The sequence below is a fragment of the Cyprinus carpio genome, chromosome B14 (genome assembly GCF_018340385.1).
Source record: "Cyprinus carpio isolate SPL01 chromosome B14, ASM1834038v1, whole genome shotgun sequence".
Classification (NCBI taxonomy): Eukaryota; Metazoa; Chordata; class Actinopteri; order Cypriniformes; family Cyprinidae; genus Cyprinus; species Cyprinus carpio.
This window is the reverse complement of record NC_056610.1, coordinates 20,588,610-20,608,325: the sequence shown is the minus strand read 5'-3', so window position 1 is coordinate 20,608,325 and position 19,716 is coordinate 20,588,610. Positions and strand designations below refer to the sequence as shown.

The window sequence follows — 19,716 nt, the reverse complement described above, 5'->3', positions numbered from 1 at the left end:
GTGATGTTACTTTTATAGGAAAGTTCAACAAACAAACTTACATTTTAGACACAATATTGATAGTATCTTCCTGTTATTTTCCCCAGCCAACGACGTTCTAAATAAAGCCAATACAGAATCGTCCTATGCGACAACAACCAACACTCACTAGTAACATTTCAATCCTAAATAACTCAAACGAAGCATATGATTCAATGATTCACTTGTCACTGTGTAACGATGTAACCTGCAGAAAATCCCCACCACTAATGGAATCTGCAAACACAGGTCTAAATCTGCAAGAAAATCCGTCTAAATCTGCAAACACAGAAAAGCGAAAAGTCAGAACGCTTGGAACGCCATGCGACCAATCAAATTTGAGGCCTGTAACTAACATTTAAATTATGAATCTTGTGTATTAGTGCAGTTTTATCTCTTGTAATTTTTAGTTAGCAATACACACTTCTGAGTATGACTGGTTATAACAATGAAGATCATGAAGATATTGGGATAATTTACTTTCCAGTGAGAAAGTAAATTACATTAAATGTTTATAAATAACAAACTGCAATGGGCTATTATGAAACTAATGGTGGGAAAAATGCAGATTACATACAAAGGGAAAATTCTAGATGAATTAAAAAACATTAACCACAAGTATTAAAGTGCAGGAAGGGTACAAAGACTGAACATTACAAAGCTGTTTTGTACTCTGTTTTATATCTCCAGGATATAAATCACACTCAGTAGGAACCAGTTATGGCTTTGATGATCACATAGAAACTGCATGACAAATACCAGGAACAAAAAAAAAAAAAGGAGACTAGCTGAAAGCGCTGATGTCGTTGTGACAGAAAGTGGTGGGAGAGGCTGAATTAATATCATCTGCTCAATACATATAATGTATTTCATACAAAATTGCATGTTGGGCATATGAAACACAGATGAGTCTAGTTTCAACCCAGAAAGGCCCAGTGAATACAAAAAAATGTCATATTTTTAGGGCAATGAAAGGCAATGTATTGGTGAATCTATATATCTGTGTTTCTCTTTGCCTTTTTATAAAACAGTGGAATATAAGCTAAAGGAACTGTTTTTTTTTTCTGGCTGTATTTCTCCCTTTATTCTTGATCCAACCTATGTTTTTCTCATTTTGGCTGGAGCTACAGGTACAGAACATCCGTGGAGCAGCAGAATGCCTAAGCGACTCCAGAAAGCTCTCAGCACTTTGTAATCCTTCAGCTCTTTTTCTAATGACTGACCTTAAAGCCACAGTGTTGTGAGAGATATTGTGCTGTGGTAAAACAGCAGGGAAGCATGGAAACATCAATCCTTTTTAGCAAAAAAAAAAGTGATTCCAGCCATCATGGATTATAATAATTTATAATTTACAAAAAGTCTGGAAATAAACTAACAGAAATAAATCCTGCAGCTTTGTTTTAATCTCAAATGTACACTATGAATTACAGTGTTTTTGGATTGTTTGTCCTGCAGAAATAAATGGAGATTAGACTTCTAGATGACCTTTAGCGGTCTTGTGACCTCCTCCTGTGACTTAAGTAAACAGATTTCCGAACATGACTTTCTTTGGCCGGCATAGCGTAAAGATCTCACACTTACTGGAAATGCAGATCATCGGTGAAATCATTGAGGAGCTTTAATGTCTTAATTAACATACAGAAACAAAATCCTTCATACGCCTCTTGAAAACCCTGTCACACGCAGGCACTCATGGACTTTTAGTGCTGAATGACATAATGGTATAACAGACTACTGGGACCTAAAGGTTGGCAGTCCACTTGGTTCCCAAAAAACATTCCATACAATGTGTGAAATAATTCAGCAAGCTCACTCAAGTCAGACTGTAATGCTCCAAACAGGCCACCATAGATCATTCTGCGCACAGATGGAATTAGTCCTCATGTACCACATCTAAAAGCAAGACGTCATATTAAGTCATATGCGTGTGTTTGTGTGTGGCAAGCTGCTTTCACAGATTGGATGGATCCACTTAAAATGCTTGAGAAAGATTAGGAGAGAGGAATGCAAACAAGCACACAACACAAAAACCTTATGATAAACATAGCAACTGAGCTGATGCTTGGTTTAGGCACACGTCTGTGTATTTTGTTTAGAGTAAACCTAATGAAGAGTTATGTATGGTGGGGGATTTTTTTGGTTTGCATCTTGGTGATGATAAATACAAAGGATCCTTAGACGTGTAGTTACTCTGAAGATAGAGCTGTAAAGAAGTGTACACAAGTACATACATTTTAACGGCTTTAATCTTGTTGTTTTAATCAGTTCTAAATCAGACCTTTTGTCTGTAATACAGAAAGTTAGTCTGAGTGCATTTTTCATTAGATTGGTTTCCATCACCCTGCTTTCATGCACATTTTGAAGTGTTGCATCAGATTCGAGTGATGGAAACACTGAACTTTGAATAAAAATGCCTTAATTCACAAAAAAGTTTTTACGCTTGCTTGAGGTGGTTTTTGACTAGTGCGAAAAAGGGTTAATGCGAATAATGGGAGATGTAAATGCATTTTGCAAACAAATTCCTCCAAATGCATCAGAAAAGTAATGTGACTTTCCGCTATAGGACAGTAAATCCTGACTAAACAGCGGACCGATCTTGTTCCACAGCATCAGAAATGTTGTTATGGTCATTCGGAAATGCCAGAGCAAAGTCTGCATCAAAGTATTTCTGTATAATTGCCTCCCAGAACTGTTAAACAACTGCGTTCCCAAACAGCAGCATCCACCTCCGAAAGCAATAACCGCATGCATTGTGTTTCGTCTGCTCGTTCTGAGGTGCAAGTAATTTATTATATATGAAAATTATTATATTCAGTAACTTCTCCTACTTTTCTTAGTGATGTATAGTACCAGTGCTCATTCAATAAACTGATTCATTTAAACACTCTGATTCATTCAGGAAATAAACAAGTCAGTGGCTGCATCCAAAACTGTGTACTTCCACACAATAAAAAATGTGTATATTCGGATTCACAGTATTTATTAAACAGCAGACAAAAAGTACCTGGATGACCTACTATTTCCGGTGAGATTCTGAAATGCTGAATCTGATGCAAATATAGCGAATCGGATGGTCATAAGGATGGGGGGAAGATAATGGCAATGAAGAGATGCAATTGATGCCGGTAGGTCAGTCACATGACAATGACAACATGACAAATGTTGTCTGGATTACATTCATACTACACACATGCATACATATAACACTTTTTTAATGGTTGCAAAGTAATGAATTAATTAAAAGATATACCTACTCAGAAAGTACACAATTTCAAAAGCCGCCAATGTCTTAATGAGCGAGTCATTGAATTATTCAATTAACAGTTTCCTTAATTCAACACTGGTTGATTTTGTGGTTAAGCAAACAGGGACAAAGTAACTGGTGATATTGTGTCTAAAATGTAAGTTAGTATTCTTGTTTATTGAACTGTTGTATAAAAACAATCATACTCACAGTCATGCTAGCTAGCATTCTTGCTTGTGTGGTTTTGCTTAATTGTTTTATTATTAAAACTTTTTCAATGTAGTCACAGATTTATATAATTTAATTTAATGCCTTGCAAATGTGGACACTAAACTTAGCAGTATGTATATAAAATATACAGTAGCCAAATGAAAAATCACAAAAGGGAGGCAAAAGAGTCAACTGAAATCAGTATAAAAGCTTAAAACCAAACAAATTCTCTGTGGTCTGAGCTTCAACTGGTATGTGACTGACCCCCTTAGCTGGAAATCTCCATAGTGATCTCAAAGGCTATTCACTGAGCGTTTGTCTCCCTCTCATCAGTTTTATACTGAGGGTCGTACATCTTTAACACCATCTTCTCCAAGAAAAAGAATCCAGAGGAGTTTGAACAGAAGCCAGTGCTCCTAATGTCTACTCATTATACAAAGAATGACAATTTGGAAGAAAATGTTCCAAAACCTCAATAAAAACAACTTGCTTAACTTTCACACATCATCTGTGAATAATTTGCCTGGCAGCAAAGTGAGAGCACTTGTGCTCTGATCTTCTCTTGTTAAGAAGTATAGGTCTCATTAGATTCTTCTCAACTTTTTAACAAGGAGAAAATAATGTTTGTTTGGTTTATAAACCCATAGCAGCGAACATAAAAATACATTACTCCTTTCCCCCCATAAAAACATTCTGGAATGGTGCCATTCCTGTGATGGAGACCCCCTGAACGCCTGCTGTAAAGAAAACCAGGTCATGGGGATCTCGAAGGCTCCAAAACCACTTTGACAATTTAGATCCAACACCTTGACACTTGTTTGCTGTTTTCCAGCTTTCACAACAAGCATCTTGGAGTCTAAAACAAAAAATATATATTTCACCATCATGTTGCCAATGACAGGGAAAAGTCTGTTCAAAATTATACATTTGTAAATTGTGCTGAATGGATGTTAAGGTCAGCCTTCGGCCTTCGCATTTTATGTGCAAATTCCACATTTCAACCCAAAAAACGTAATAATAAATCAAATTTTGTAGCACATGAGGACACTGTCTAAAGAGGATAAACGATAATACTGAGATGGCTGCATGACAGCTAACAGAACGAACAACAACAGCTGATGTTTATCACACTGCTGTACTAAAACTGTGTGAGAAATTCTCCACCCAGAATGCTTTGAGGCACATGTCTGCAAATCCTCTTGAGCTGGCCTCCCTCATTCACTCTCCGTCCATCGCCACAAGGTACAGAGCTCACATTGTTATTAAACAGCCCTCTTGCTTCAGCCCTCCCTCTTGCTCCTACTTTTTTACAGTGGCATGTATTGAACTCAAGGGGCCACCTGGTAAAATAAACAGGCAAATAAAAGGGGAGATGTAACAAAGCCCCGGTGCCTCCTCCAGCCCTGCCATGAAAATAAAAAAGCATGTCCATTTCCCCTCCCACTTCAGTCAGGCAGCTCCAGCTCACTAGTCTTATTTTACAGATTTTCCTGTGAAATCGCAGCTGTATGCACTCTTGTCATTCTTATAATTGAGAAAATGGTTTCTAGATGAGCTGGGGTGAGTGGCGAGGGGTGTGACCTTTTGTGCAGTCACGAAAGTGTTTCGCACATTCAAGATGTGTGTCTGCCAGCTACAGATTCTCTCAGGCCTCGAGCAGCGACTTGGCAGAGAATGCAAGTATGCGTGCAGAATGACAGCTCTGGCACACATGCTCATGCCTTCTTTGTGGCAGGGAAATTGGATTGACACATAATACTCTCCCAGACACACTACTATTTGCGACTCTGATAAGCAACAGAATACCACAGGGCAAATGATCTGGATGGATGGTCACAGAGTCCAGGCCAGGGGTGGCACAGACCCAAGTGAAATTAACGTTATATATAGGGATGCACATGGATTTTTCAGCCTGGTTCTTATATGAGAACCTGGAGATTTGGTTTGGTCCTCACACGGCAAATGGTGTGACCCATCAAATAAAACTATAAAAAATGTATTAATAACAGTGATAATATTATTACACTTTATTTTTTTTATTTTTTTATTATATAATATATTATAATGTATGATAATGTGTGTTTTTTTTTTTTTTTTTTGGTGAATTAAATAGTAATTTAAATTATTAATTGTATGGTATTTTTTTTATTATTATTATTTTAATTTGAATCTTAATTATTATTTTTATTTTCAAACTTAAAATCAGCAAGCTTTTATTTTGGTGGGTTGTAGGCATCTTTGCATTGTGCTTTGAAAATGTTAGCCTAGATTTATGCTTTCAGTTTGAATAGAAATCTTATACAGTACAGTTTGTCGATCTAAAATGGCAATTGTGCATTAACAGTTGTCAACCATGACAGTTCGCAAACGCGCGCTCTGAACTAATTTACACAGTGCATTTCTTATTTTAGTTACGCATGCGGACCTGCGGACCACTTCTGTGCACTCCTGGTTATATATATATATATATATAAAAATGGATGAGAAAAAATTTGTAGTACAAAAATAAAACAATGCAAATATTACCAAATTTGTCATTGAAAAGCGTAGAAATCACTTGTTTTTTCTAAAGAAACACTGTCCCAACAGCAATACCAGAGGGTAAAGTTACAGCGGGTGTCAGCATCTGTCATGCCTCCCCTGAGCCCATTGAGTTTTAACAGACCATCTGGTGGGTTTAGTGTGTAATTGAGAATGAATGGGGAAAAGTCACATGAGAGGTGGCAATGCCTCCATCATGATATGATTGCATATGGCTGGTTATGTTTGGCTGTGATTGGTTCATGCAATAAATCCCGCCTCTTGTGTTTGTGCATTAGCATCAGTATGAATAAACAACATAATTGTGTCAATGGGAAGACATATTAAAAATAGATATAAAAAACTTAGATATATTCACTTCAAAATAAGACTTGAAATGGCACAAAAACATGATTGGTGGGAGTTTTATAGGGAGAAATCAGCTTGGTGAAATTTAAGGTAAATCTGTCTGTGACCAATTTTTTAAAAACAAAATAGTTAAAAGCAAACTATTAAAAAGAATAGCTGAACATAAGTTCACAAATAAAATATATAGCATAAATTGTTACGGCCTTGAGTTATTATTTTGAAATAAATGTAAAATGCCTAAAAACATTAACTTGATGAGATTCATATATTGATTACATTGTTAATGTAAAAATATAAAATAGAATTGATTTCTCTCTCGGTCTCTTCTGATAGTTTAAGTAATGTTTATTTAACCAACATTTTTTTTACATTTGTACAACAAAAAAAAAATATAAATATATATAAAATGATTAAAAAAAATATATATATATATATATATATATATATATATATAAAACCTTATACCGACATGACAATATTCAGCAATCATGTCAAGTCTGTTTTTTTATCAGCTGTTTAGAATCCGATCTAGTGACTCACTAGATTCACTTTTGCTCAAGAATGTGCGATTCAGCTTGAGTCATTCGGACAGTTCACTCACAGACTGAATCGTTTGGAGTGGTTTCGAGTACCATATTCTGTAAGACAGAAAACAAACATTCACATATATTTTCTGCCCATGGTATGAAGCAAAACTCGCAAATGTCTTCTATTGTTCGTGTGTCAGCGATGAAGCAGCTCTTTACTGTGCATGCAGTTTGTGAATTACAAGCAATGCACTCTTACTGCAGATAAAGAAAGTTTATATCAAAATATATAAAACATTATCAAAAAATATGGACATTTTTTGATTGGGGGGCCTGGGCCCCAGTATTTATGAAAGGCATGAAACGCTCCTGGTCCAGGCTAACAGTAGCCAGCTCGCTTAGTTCACAGCTGGTTTTAATATCAGCTGTAATGACAGTCTGGAAGCAGGACAGGTAGAATTACTCTGGAACCTGAAGACAAAGCAAAAACATTCCCCTACTGGTGCTGAATGTGACACACCCATCATTCTGCATGTTTATTGTATATCTTCCACTTGTATGAAGTAGAGTTCACATGAAATAAGGTGAATTTTAGAGTGAAAGATATATAGAGGTTCTTGGAGAAAGGTCACTGGGGGTTAAATAGATCACACCACTTCCACTGACCATACATAGTTGTGTTTGACCTCAGGGAATCCCTAAAACCAAACAGAAGGATATAGAGAGAGGTTTTAAGTTGTGAGGCAGCTGCTCAATCACTCTCGCCATTTCTTTCCAATCATCCACAAGACTTCCTGCTGAACCATTAGTGGTGCTTACTGTTTAGGTTAACCCTGGACCTGATCCATCCCTTCACACATAACAGGCAACAGAGACCTGAACTCATGCGGCTTAAGTATATTATTACAGCCAAGGTTTAGAAGACTGACAAGATTCAGACCGACTAAAGTGGCGCTAGTCAAAATTAGGCCTACACACTAATATGTAACCAATGAACATATACAATAAACATCTCTTTTAATACAGTTAGGCTACCGTAAAAAACTGGAAGCTGTGGTTGTAGAGGTTTGGAGCAAATACTTTTCACGAGTAATTTCTACAGGATACACTACAGTTTTTTTTTTTTTTTTAACTTGATTTATAAAAAATTGTCAACAACGTATCACGGTTAACACAAAAATATCAAGCACAGCAATTATTAACATTGATAATAAGAAAGGTTTCTTTAGCAGCAAATCAGCATATCAGAATGATTTCTGAAGGATCATGTGACACTGAAGTTATGATGCTAAAAATTTAGCTTTGCCATCATAGGAACAAATTACATTTTATAAAATGTTTGAATAGAGAACAGTAATTTTAAATGGTAAAAATATGCCACAATATTATGGATTTAAATGCATTTTTGATTGGTGAGCGGAAGAGACTTCTTTAAGAAACACTAAACATCTTGCAGACTCTAAACTTTTGAACCTGTATGCATGCATATTTGACAATATGACATTGTATGCATGCATATTTGACAATATGACATTGCATACATGCATTTTTTTATTTCTAGATGTTTGATATTAGATATTTAGCAGATAAGGTTAAAATGTGGTTCATTCTCTCTTTTCCAACAGCTTTATTATGATTGCGTGGCCCAGTGCAAGAAGAAACAGGCTCTCACCAGCACGAGCAGTTCACTATAAAGCGATTAAGACTTTGTGCTGGAGCGCACGATCTGATTCTGGACTATTCTTCTTCCTTCGTTCTCTGCCAACGTCAACTGGAAACCTGGACACGTCTCAACAACAAGTCATGAAAGGACTTCTCAAAAACAGAAGGAAAAATTTATTAAACTAGGAAAGGTCTACAATAAATTAGGGCTCATTGCGATCCTTAAAAGAGGAAAGAAATGTTATGGGTCACGCTACTGAGCCTGCTGTCAAACAGTCAGTGGAAATTGATGGTCATAACGAAACGAATATTGACCTTCCATAGAATGAATACGAAGGTAAGTAGTTACAGTGCTTATGCTGGCTCCTTTATTTAATCTTTGTTGAAGAAAATGCTAATTGCTTCAACACAAGAACTATCTCACATTAATTCAAATGGGCCACCACGCAGTCAGTGATGATGTCACAGAACCGGAACCACATCGCCATCTAGAGGCTGCGCCACAGCACAACACAAACAGAGCTGCTGATTCATTTATAAAGGACGACAGAATGTCTTTCAACGCCACAAAAGGTTTTTAAAAAAGTTATCTTTGGTGTTATTATACGGTGTATTTTTCATGACTGTAAGGTTGTTGCCCTGTAATTGGGTGGTGGTTCATTATATATATAAAAAAATTTTTTATATATATATATATATATATATATATATATATATATATATAAAAATGTTTTATATATATATATATATATATATATATATATATATATATATATATATATATATATATATATATATATATATAAAACATTTTTTTATATATATATGTATATAATATGTAAATTATATAAAAATATATATATGTAAATAAATGTATAATAAAAATATCTTAAAATCCACAGGAACACCAGAGTATTATTTGAAAGGTTTTTATTAATTTATAATACAAGATATCGTTTTTTTTTTTTTTACATTTAATAATTTGTAGCTAATTTTCATAGCAGTGACAATAATAAACACTCTTGCAGTAATTGGCAAATCAAAACAAGATTGGAGACAGTTTCTGTGGACACTCTTCCCACAACAACTGCACAAAAAAAAAAAAAAAAAAGCCTCATCCACTCACACACACACACACACTCACACACACACAATTAACACAAATCAGCCATTTGATGTGTACTAATAAAAACTCAACCGTACTCAGACGAGATAAAAAGGACTCCATTATTACTCCATTATTAATAATATTAATTTTCCACAATCAAAAGGCAAACAAAACAGACGGCATACAAACACTCTTCTTTTTCTTCCGGCCCAGTGGGAGGCCATTAGTGGCAGCTGTTCCCGGCGCACATCTTTACCTCTAACACTGCAGCGCAGCAGGGGGTCCATGAATCCATAGCACTTATAATGGGGGCTTTTACCAGCCTAGCCTTTCGATCCAGAACGAGGCTTTCTGATGGTTTCCTTATTCTTCGCACCTGGGCTTTGTCCCTCTTGTCGCACGTTAGATGAGCATGGGAGAGGATACGGATGATATATCCTGACTGGGCAAGAAGAACAGTTTGTGTCATTTCACATCAAGCACAAAATCACCGACCTTCCCTCATGCTTCTTCAGCGGAGACGAGGAAAATAAAAAACGCTGGACACAGGGTGAATGGTTTTTAAAGGCGGCTGGTACACACCCAGGGCGAGGAAACACTAGACTAGGGTCATGCACAGATGTCGACGCAACTGATCAGTAAGAGGAGTCTGGCGACTTTGAGATCTACTCTCGATTGGTCCTAGGACAAAGGCAAGAAACGTAGGCGGCACATCATGGCACATCAAATCCACCAGCGCTACAGCAGACTCCCTCGGTCCACAGCAACAGACTGGTGCTCGTGTCATCACACCTCTCTCTCCGTAAGCTCCTTCTGTTCGAGGCAGGCGGGAGGATTAAGACTACAACACACACATAGTGACTTCAGAAGTGATCTGTGTTAAGTGCAATCAAAAGTCTGAGATTATGACGCATGTTAAGCTTCGTCTGAGTCAGACGTGTGATCCAAGTGAACGCTCTTGACACTTGGGTGTTGGGAGAGCAGAAGGTCTCTCAAGTACAGGACATCCCCCTAAAAACCTGTTCACACATCCGTTAACATTATTTCCTTTCAATGATTCAGGTATTTCATATTTGCACAGTTTAATATTTTCAGGAGGCCTGGAAACAAACGGCCACTTCACTAAGCAAGTAAATTTGGCAACCAAACGAAACGAGAAAACCGAACGAAGGCAAACATATGAGATTTGATAAACTTGGCACAAGAGAGTCTCCAGCTACTATACAGAGCAAAAACACTAAACGAAAACCTAGTCGCACTCTCCCTGGAGCTCTTCTGTAATAATCATCCAGAATGCACCACGGGTTGGTGAGCAGAGACGGGAGCGGGGAGCAGAAGGACGAGGAGGAGGTGGGGGAAGGTTTGTTTGGGTTTTACAGCAGTAGACAGCAGCTGCTCTCTGTAGTCTTCTCCCTGTTCCTCTGGCCTACGAGAAGAGAGCAAATATTGAGTGCCACCTAATAAATCAAAGACAAAAACACAATCACAGGTCCTCGTCTTCAGTGAGAAGAATGCGAGGGAAAGGCAGTACACTATGGCCTTTTCTCAAACGGAAGGCTGCATCCTCTGGAGGTCGCATTTGTAGTCTGCATACGTCATTAAGATCATCTTATTTTATTAACAGTTATAAATTTGACCATTATTCTTAGTTAAGGGTAAATTGTTGTAATATGCTCATGACTCGTGAATGTAATGCTCGGTTGACTGAAACAAACCAGGCTTGATGACGTATGAGCCTGCAAATGTGACCTCCGGAGGATGCAGCCTTTGATGACTTACGGAGGAGAAAATAGCCTGTTTTCTTCCTTGAATGACATGCTATGTGTAACTAGTCTGTAATTAATGAGGGGTGGCAATAGAGTCAACATGAAACCACATTCAGAGCGCATTTGCTTCTGTAATTTGAGGCATGTCATTGTAAAAAAGGATATTGAATGAGATATGCAATACAGGACTGTTTTTTTATCCATCAGGAATGGACTGGATCCTGAAAAGTGGGCTTTCTATACTAATCAGGCTTAAGTTTACACTTGAAAACATTTTGATTTCAATGATAATGCTTATTATTGTGGTCATTTAAAAAAAAAAAATCAGTTTTATAAATTTTTCAGAAAGCTCAATTTCCTACTACAGAAGCATGAAGCAATGCTCTATTGGTTAACAGTAACCAAAAGTACCACACAGCCAAGGTGACGTCTGCTGTAAAGGATTAGTAAAAGTCATTTCCAAGGTGGAGTAAGTTGAAAATCACAATGACAAACACATTTATGTTTCTTTGGAATAACACACACTGATGAATCATTCACAGTAAGACCAAGGACACTACAGTTGCATAAACATAACCTCTATGTTAAGACAGTGTCTTATAAAACTAGTTTGACCAATTAACAGTTAGCCAAGGGGTAATTAGTCTTATATTTTGGATTCAACTTAGACTAATCTAAGATTTTATGTAACCAAATTTAATTTTTTTTTACCCGTGTTAAAGAAAAAATTAGATGACTTAAGACTAGTCTAAACCTTTGAAATAAATTAATACTTTTTTCAGCAAGCACACATTCAATGGTTTGAAAGTGATAGTTTAGACATGAAAAATGTTACAAAAAATTAGATTTGAAATAAATGCTGTTCTTTTCAACTTTACATTTATGAAAGAATCCTGAAAAAATCATGGTCTCTGCTAAATTTGAATATAAGTTTCTGAGCAGCAAATTAGCATATTAGAGTAATTTCTGAAGGATCGTGTGACACTGAAAACTGAAGTAATGATGCTGAAAATCCAGCCTCGCTTTCACAGAGATAAATAGCATTTTAAAATACATTAAAACGGAAACTGTAATATTTCTCAATATTATAATTTTAACTGTATCCCACTGACCCCGACCTTTTGAAAAGTAGTGGAGTAAATATGCTCAATTCTGTTTTCATGTTGACTTCACATGAAATCAAGGAAACTTAAAACCACACTGGACCATTTTAAATTCATGTTAACTTTGTCTACTGTAAAATGATAGCGTGAATGCTGACTCATGTGCCAGGAAATGTTTTTATAATATATCCTTGAAGACATCAAAGCATGATACCTGCTTCCTCATTTCAAATGTAACGACAGTCATCATGAATTCAAAGCTTGCTTCAATAAAGTCAGCACATCTCCTCATACAGGAAGCCACAAGGATAAGGAAACTTGTATACAACCTCTTGTATTACAGTGTGTGACTGGATAAAGATCAGTGATCGGTCTCTAATATGATTGCATGCCTCTTAATTATTCTAATGTGTTTGGAAGAATGGAGCCAGCTGCCACCTGGCAGCAGTCCTCCAATAACTGCTGTGCCCTTGTCTTTAAAACAAAAAGTGGTTGTCGATAGGCAAGCCAAGGACATTCAGCCATGTTTAGAGCAGCGGGAGCTTGCCAGAGGAATATCTCAGCACTTACCATGGGAGTTCGGCTCTGGCAGTGTCTCTCTGGCAACCAAGTGCATGACTGTTGTTCGGCCAGGGGGCAACTTCAGAGCTATTCAACAGAGAAGTTGCATACTGAATATCGACGTACAATTTGGCCACTTCGCCAAGTAAAAACAAAGCTTCTGACCAACAGCATATTTTAACAGCTTCCCACTTTCACTGTCCTTTTTTGCACACGAAATGTGTAATAGTGTCTAGAGCAAGGCAGAGTAACTGACAGACAGAGAGACAGAAACAATAAGACTGTCAAAGCAGGTTGACCGTGACAGACATGCAGACAAGGTCTAGTGCTCACCTCCTAGTGTGACATTGCCATGCAGGAAGCGGCCCTGGAAGATCAGCCTCAGGATGCTGGGGCTGCTCACGCTCTCCTCCTCCCAGCCTGCAACACAATACATCACATTCACCACAGAAACAGGCCTTGATGATGCTTTACTATGACAAAATGGTCTTATTTTGACCCTCTTAAGATCATATTTGACCCCAGTATTTGACTGCCTGTGACCAGACAAAAGATGAAATTATGCTATTACTATAATTATACTAAAAAGTACAAATAAATTAGCAATAAGGAAATCTTTACTCCATACATCTATAACATGCACTACCATTCATAAGTTTAGGGTTGGTAAGATAGTTCTCTCATCCTCAAGAGACTTCTATTTATTTAATCAAAAATACAGTTAAAAAAAAATAGTAGGGATGCATGATAAATATCGCACAATATTTCATGCGCATCTCGTCAGTAAAGTCGGTTCTGTAATCAGCGGTAAATCTCTAGACCTGCGTGCTTTCACGTGGAGCAGCATTTACTGACAAGCTGCGCAAAACCACAATCATATTTTGCACATGTTTTGCGCAGCTTGTCAGTGAACAGCGGCTCTGTGTAGTAAATGCTGCTCTACGTGAAAGCACGAACGTGTTTTTTTTTTTTAACAACAAGGACAGCTGCTTTTGCAGAGTACCTCCACATAAGTTTAAATAAAAAAAGTGTGTTAAATACAAACAATACTTAAACGACAAATACAACCAAAGCTAAAATTATAATTATAATTTTAATTCATACCTGCCGGCCAGTTCTCAAAAACATGCTGGGCAATTTCTGTGGCAGAGTCATTTGGAGAGAAAATGAAATCCTGTGTCTTCCCACTCACAAGGATCAGCCGTAGATTCACCTGGAGTCGGTTGAAAGGAGAAAGGAAACAAATGAAATCATTAAACTGTGAAGAAGTGCCCTACAACCCACAGACACAGTGACATTTCCACCAAATAGACCTTAATGACCCTTCAATCTGTGCTCACCCCACATAACATGAGACGACCTGGAGAGTCCTTTGGAGAAATGGGCATTCCTTCCTAATTAAATTTATGTTCAGCTTTAAGGGTGAAAGTAGCTGCTACACACGTTAAAGCTTCCTGTGAAATGGTCTGGTGAGGGGGGAATCGCAGGGTGGGACAGAGAGGAAGTGCTACTGCCTTTCGTTTCCATGTAATGATGCTACCCCCCCCCCACCCCTTTCCTAGGCACCCCGTCATCCTAATGCGATAACCCCAGGTGTCCCAGACAACCCAGGACTGAGTTATTAAATTTGCATGGCCCATGCATAACCCCTTGCAGGAGGAGGGGAGCAGCACGGTGGATTAGCACAATAAATTTGCCCCATGCATGAGTCTTAATAAAAAAGCAACAGACAGACACAATGCTTTTACAGTCAGTATTACTTCCTGCCTAAGGCCATCACACGCTTCATGACAATTTTCATACGTCTAAGAGATACATCATGCAGTTACTGCCTAAACAAATAAGGATTATTTGATATTTACTTGTATTCATAAACATTTTGGTATCAGAAAAATTAGTTTATAATTATACTAAAATTAGTGTACAATAATAACTAATGTATTTATGTTTAAAAAAAAATTATTGTAGTATTTTTCTAATAATTTTTATTATTGATAGTAGTAGTATTTTAATTATTTTATAATAATAATCTTTTTTTTTTAATAACATCCATCATTTTTAACTGTGGTTTCAAATTTAAATTGAGTACAGTTTGCAATAATATTCGATATATTAGCAATAAACAAAATTTTAGATTTGCAATAATGACACACATACTCGATTTAGGCAAATTAGGCAAGTGACTGAATAAATTTGGCAGTATCCTCTTTGAAACTAAGCAGCATCATGAGACTCAATGTCTGAACAGAAAAGACACAGAGTGCTACTATGTCAGCCCAAAAATAAAATCAGACCAGGAATTCAGAGTAGCTTAGATTCCAAAGAGTCTCTTGTTCAGTCTTTTTTTAATACAGCGTCCTTTTTCTCCTTTCATGGTTTTCAGTGACTGCAATTTAAACATTACATCACCCACACTCAGTGTGTGGAGCTTGGCTGGGCCTTAATGCTTTCGTTCAGAATCAGACGGAGAAAGAGGAGGGGGGAGCAAGAAGGTGAGCCAGTTGGTCCTGGCATCGCTGTGTTTAAAGCCACACACAACACCGAACACAAAAACAAAGTAAAACAAGTTTCATGGAGACACTGCGACCAATCAGAGGACCAGAGAAACTTTCAACATGTTTCTGAGAAAGTGGAAGTGAAAAAAAGACACACAGTTCCTCTCAGTTTCCTCTTAAAATGTGTATGGAAAACTGCTTATATTAGTATTGAATTATTCAGATTGTGTCAAACATGCTAAATGGTAATATAAACATTATGTGGATCCAGCTCATCATCTCGCTAAAGGGGAGCTAGAGTTTTCCTTCCACCCCACCGTGACAGCAGCCGAGGTCGTGACCCAAATAGTGGCAGCAATCAAAAAACATCACAGTAAAAGGACGTCCTCTTCCCGCCACAAATCTGTGCTCATCCTCTCGCACCACGTGCCACCTAAATCCTTACTAAGGGCCCCCCAATGCCCTGCCCTAACCTATTGTGAAATCAGGCTTCTGTGCTGAGGGCATTTGCAATGTAGGGCACCCCACCCCCATTCAGACACACTTGAAAATATTCGGCTTTCACCTATGGGGAGTTAGAGACCTGCAGTGAGAACAAAAGAGGTCAAGCCATAATCCACGACGTCATTCCAGCACACTGTTTACAAACAACAAGCCCCCGATAAAGGCATGGAAAGCCCTCTCCCAGCCTCCTCGGGTGGATTTAAGGGTGTTATCAGCAAATCTGTGACAGGTTGGGAAATATAGACAAGAGAGCATAAAAAACAAATAAGCACTCCCTGCTGCCCCAGTTCTTAAAGCCTTGACAAATACAAAACACCAAAGCTGCCTAAATGCCTCGGAACCAGTACACAAACACCTCCATAATCTCACGGCTTATACATTTTCTGCAATTTCTTCAATCATGTTGGTTTCATCCCTAAATCAAGAGCCTAAAATCATCACCATTTGCCCCCAGCCTCAAATAACGGCTCTAAGCCCAACTCTGAACCAAACAGACAAACAAATCTCAAAGCAACAACAGCTCTTTGAGTGCAACATAAAAGCTTCGTCTTATAACCTCAGGCTAGACTTCTCTAACGTAAACCCATATTAGCACTAACAAGAACAGGTCATTTTAGTAATATTTCCATACTATTAAATACATTTTTAGTATGTGTTTTATATTTTTTAATTTTTAATATATATACACACACACACAGTACAGGTCAAAAGTTTGGAAACATTACTATTTTTAATGTTTTTGAAAGAAGTTTTCTTCTGCTCATCAAGCCTGCATTTATTTGATCAAAATACAGAAAAAAAATGTAATATTGTGATATATTATTACAATTTAAAATAAATTGTTTTTAAATTTATTATACTTTAAATTATCATTTATTTCTGTGATGCAAAGCTGAATTTTTAGGATCATTATCACATGATACTTTAGAAATCATTCTAATATGATGATTCATTATCAAAGTTGGAAACAGTTCTGCTGCTTAATATTTTTTCAGAACATGTGATACTTTTTTAGAATACTTTGATGAATAAAAAGTAAAAAAACAAAAAAAAAATAAGAATCTATGTTTTTAAAATATAAATATTTTGTAATAACAATATACACTACTGTTCAGTAATTTGGGGTCAGTAATTTTTTTTTTATTTCTTTTTTTAAATAAAATCAATACTTTTATTCAGCAAGGATGTGTTAAATTGATAAAAAGTGATAGTAAAGAAAATATATTATTAGAATATATATTATATATATTATTATTATTATTTTTTCTTTTTTATAAATGCAGTTCTTTTTTAACCTTTTATTCATCAAATATATTAGACAGCAGAACTGTTTCCAACACTCATAATAAATCAGAATATTAGAATGATTTCTAAATGATCATGTGATAGACTGGATGTTACATGTGACACTGAAGGCTGGAGTAATGATGCTGAAAATTCAGCTTTGCATCACAGGAATAAATTATTTTTTTAAAGTATATTCAAATAGAAAACTATTATTTTAAGTTGTAATAATATTTCACAATATTACTGTTTTTTCTGTATTTTTGATCAAATAAATGCAGGCTTGATGAGCAGAAGAGACTTCTTTCAAAAACATTAAAAATAGTAATGTTTCCAAACTTTTGACCTGTACTGTACTGTATATATATATATATATATATATATATATATATATATATATATTATATATATATATATATATATACTTTTGACCTGTACTGTATATATATATATTTTTTTTTTTATTATTATCTACTTAATTTCACATTTAGTTTTATTAATTTGTAGGTTTTTCATCTAATGTTTTTCTCAATAAACGACAAAATTTCCCCCCCAAGTTTTAGTTTCAGTTTTTTGTTAACAGAAATGAAACTAAGTTTAATCATTTTTGGGCCTAAACTAAAAATCTGTTTCATAGCCACAAAAAGGCAAGCCTCAGTTCGTATAAAACATGCAGGATGCAAACAAAAACAAGGGCAGAGACTTTTCAGTGAATAACGATTCAAATGTCAGTCTCTTCCTCAAATACAGCTATCAAAGGCTTCAGGTGGTTTGAAAAATAGTGCAAGAATAATACAGACCCCCTTTTTTTTGTCTTTTTCAGAGCTTAACAGTGACTGCCACGATCCACTTTCATAGCATGGAAAGGAGCAGCATGGACATTGTGTTAAACACCTCCTTTTGCACTCCACAGAGAAAAAAAAAAAAGAAAATCAAACGTGTTTTGAGCAGCAACAGTGCAAGAGCAGATGATGACGATGCTCATTCATCAGTGAACTGTACCTTTAAGATCTGAATGCATGACACTTGATGATTTCTCATACAATCTTTGTATGTCTGAACATACCAACTTGTGCAGTGATGCATCATGTAAAGAGATCTAGACTGATATACTCACTGTGTCAGGGTCTCTCTCAGAGGTCATGGCTGTGATCAGACGTGGAAGGCAGCCAGGAATCGATGGGTGACCAACAGTAAGAGGGAAGCACAACCCCTGGCACAAAGACTCAGTATACGTCGTCTTCCTCTGGCCTTTCTCTGCCTCGCACAGCCTAACACCAAGTCAATTATTCACAACATGCCCACACAGATTAATTAACCATACACAGTCCAGTGGTCAGCAATGCATTAGCGCTAGATAATTAATTACCAGTTTAGGTGACCGACTTTACTAAGAGAAATGGTATAGTATTATTGACACACAGTTGGTGAGATGACAAGACATTCCTATAAACAGATTCACAACATCCTGGTAAATGTTTTGCACGTTGGTTAACTGCTATGTGGTAAAATGCATTACAAGTGATCAGATAAATTCAGTCATGAACCACCTAAAGGATATGCAGCATTTATGAACAATACACTGTATATAGCTACGTTAATAAACAGACAGACTGAGTGTAGATAGGCACTGTGTAGGGAAATGCAATAAGAAAAAAACATCGCATACCTTTGCTCTACTTGACTTCAAGCCAAACTAGTGTTTGTATTACTGGACCAGCATTATATATCAGCTTGAGAGCGACTCTGTGTTAAAAATCCAGATCTGCCTGCAAATCAGACACCAAACCGGGATAAAAACACAAACGAGTCCAAAACCACAGAAGCATCAAAACGATGATACACATACCATCAAACAAGAGATGTGTTTAGCTTATGAGGTGAGAGATGTGGAAGGTTTTAGGAGCAGAAAACAGTGCGCGCGCGACCGCTGGCCTTGAGCTGGAATAATTTCTGACTGCGGCAAAATAAAGAGGAACTAAAACGACCGTTTTGATCGAGTCACGGGCGGCTGTCAGATCCAGAGCGGTCGGTTGATGGTCCAGTGCGTTTCTCGAACATTAACTGATGGGTACATCCATCGTTCATTCACATCTGATGTAGCTAAATTCACTCGCAGCGTTCAGAGGTAGATTAATGGCTGAGAATTTAAAGACACCGGAAGTCAGCTGGCCATATATGCAGGAAACGGCGCGCAAGGAATTCTGGGACTTGTAGTCTTGACGCAATTCCCCATTTTGATCGCACCTTGCAGAACGGCAGTCATTTCACGTGCTGTGTGAAGGAACGTGGGCTTCCTTTATATAAATTCTAAATGAGTTTATTTTTCTTTGGCTTGTTTTTTT

The 19,716-nt window shown here is 36.9% G+C and overlaps 1 protein-coding gene across 1 annotated transcript; it reads right to left on the bottom strand.

Moving 5' to 3' along the window:
• Positions 1-9,463: 9,463 nt before the first annotated feature.
• LOC109102150 (ubiquitin-like protein 3) lies at positions 9,464-19,536 on the bottom strand. Its single transcript, XM_042738516.1, has 7 exons — positions 19,221-19,536; positions 19,041-19,140; positions 18,489-18,642; positions 14,193-14,301; positions 13,422-13,508; positions 13,098-13,175; positions 9,464-11,084 (listed from the first exon to the last, which is right to left on the bottom strand). The coding sequence occupies exons 3-7, from the start codon at positions 18,513-18,515 to the stop codon at positions 11,032-11,034; spliced, it is 354 nt and encodes a 117-aa protein (XP_042594450.1). The 5' UTR covers positions 18,516-18,642; positions 19,041-19,140; positions 19,221-19,536; the 3' UTR covers positions 9,464-11,031.
• Between the last annotated feature and the right edge of the window lie 180 nt (positions 19,537-19,716).

Excerpts from the sequence above, each read along its gene's own strand:
- LOC109102150 (XM_042738516.1), bottom strand. The coding sequence starts at position 18,515 with ATGACCTCTGAGAGAGACCCTGACACA. Across the intron at positions 14,302-18,488 it reads CTGAGAGAGACCCTGACACA|GTGAATCTACGGCTGATCCT; the intron begins GTGAGTATATCA and ends AACCGACTCCAG. Across the intron at positions 13,176-13,421 it reads TGGCAATGTCACACTAGGAG|CTCTGAAGTTGCCCCCTGGC; the intron begins GTGAGCACTAGA and ends TCTGTTGAATAG.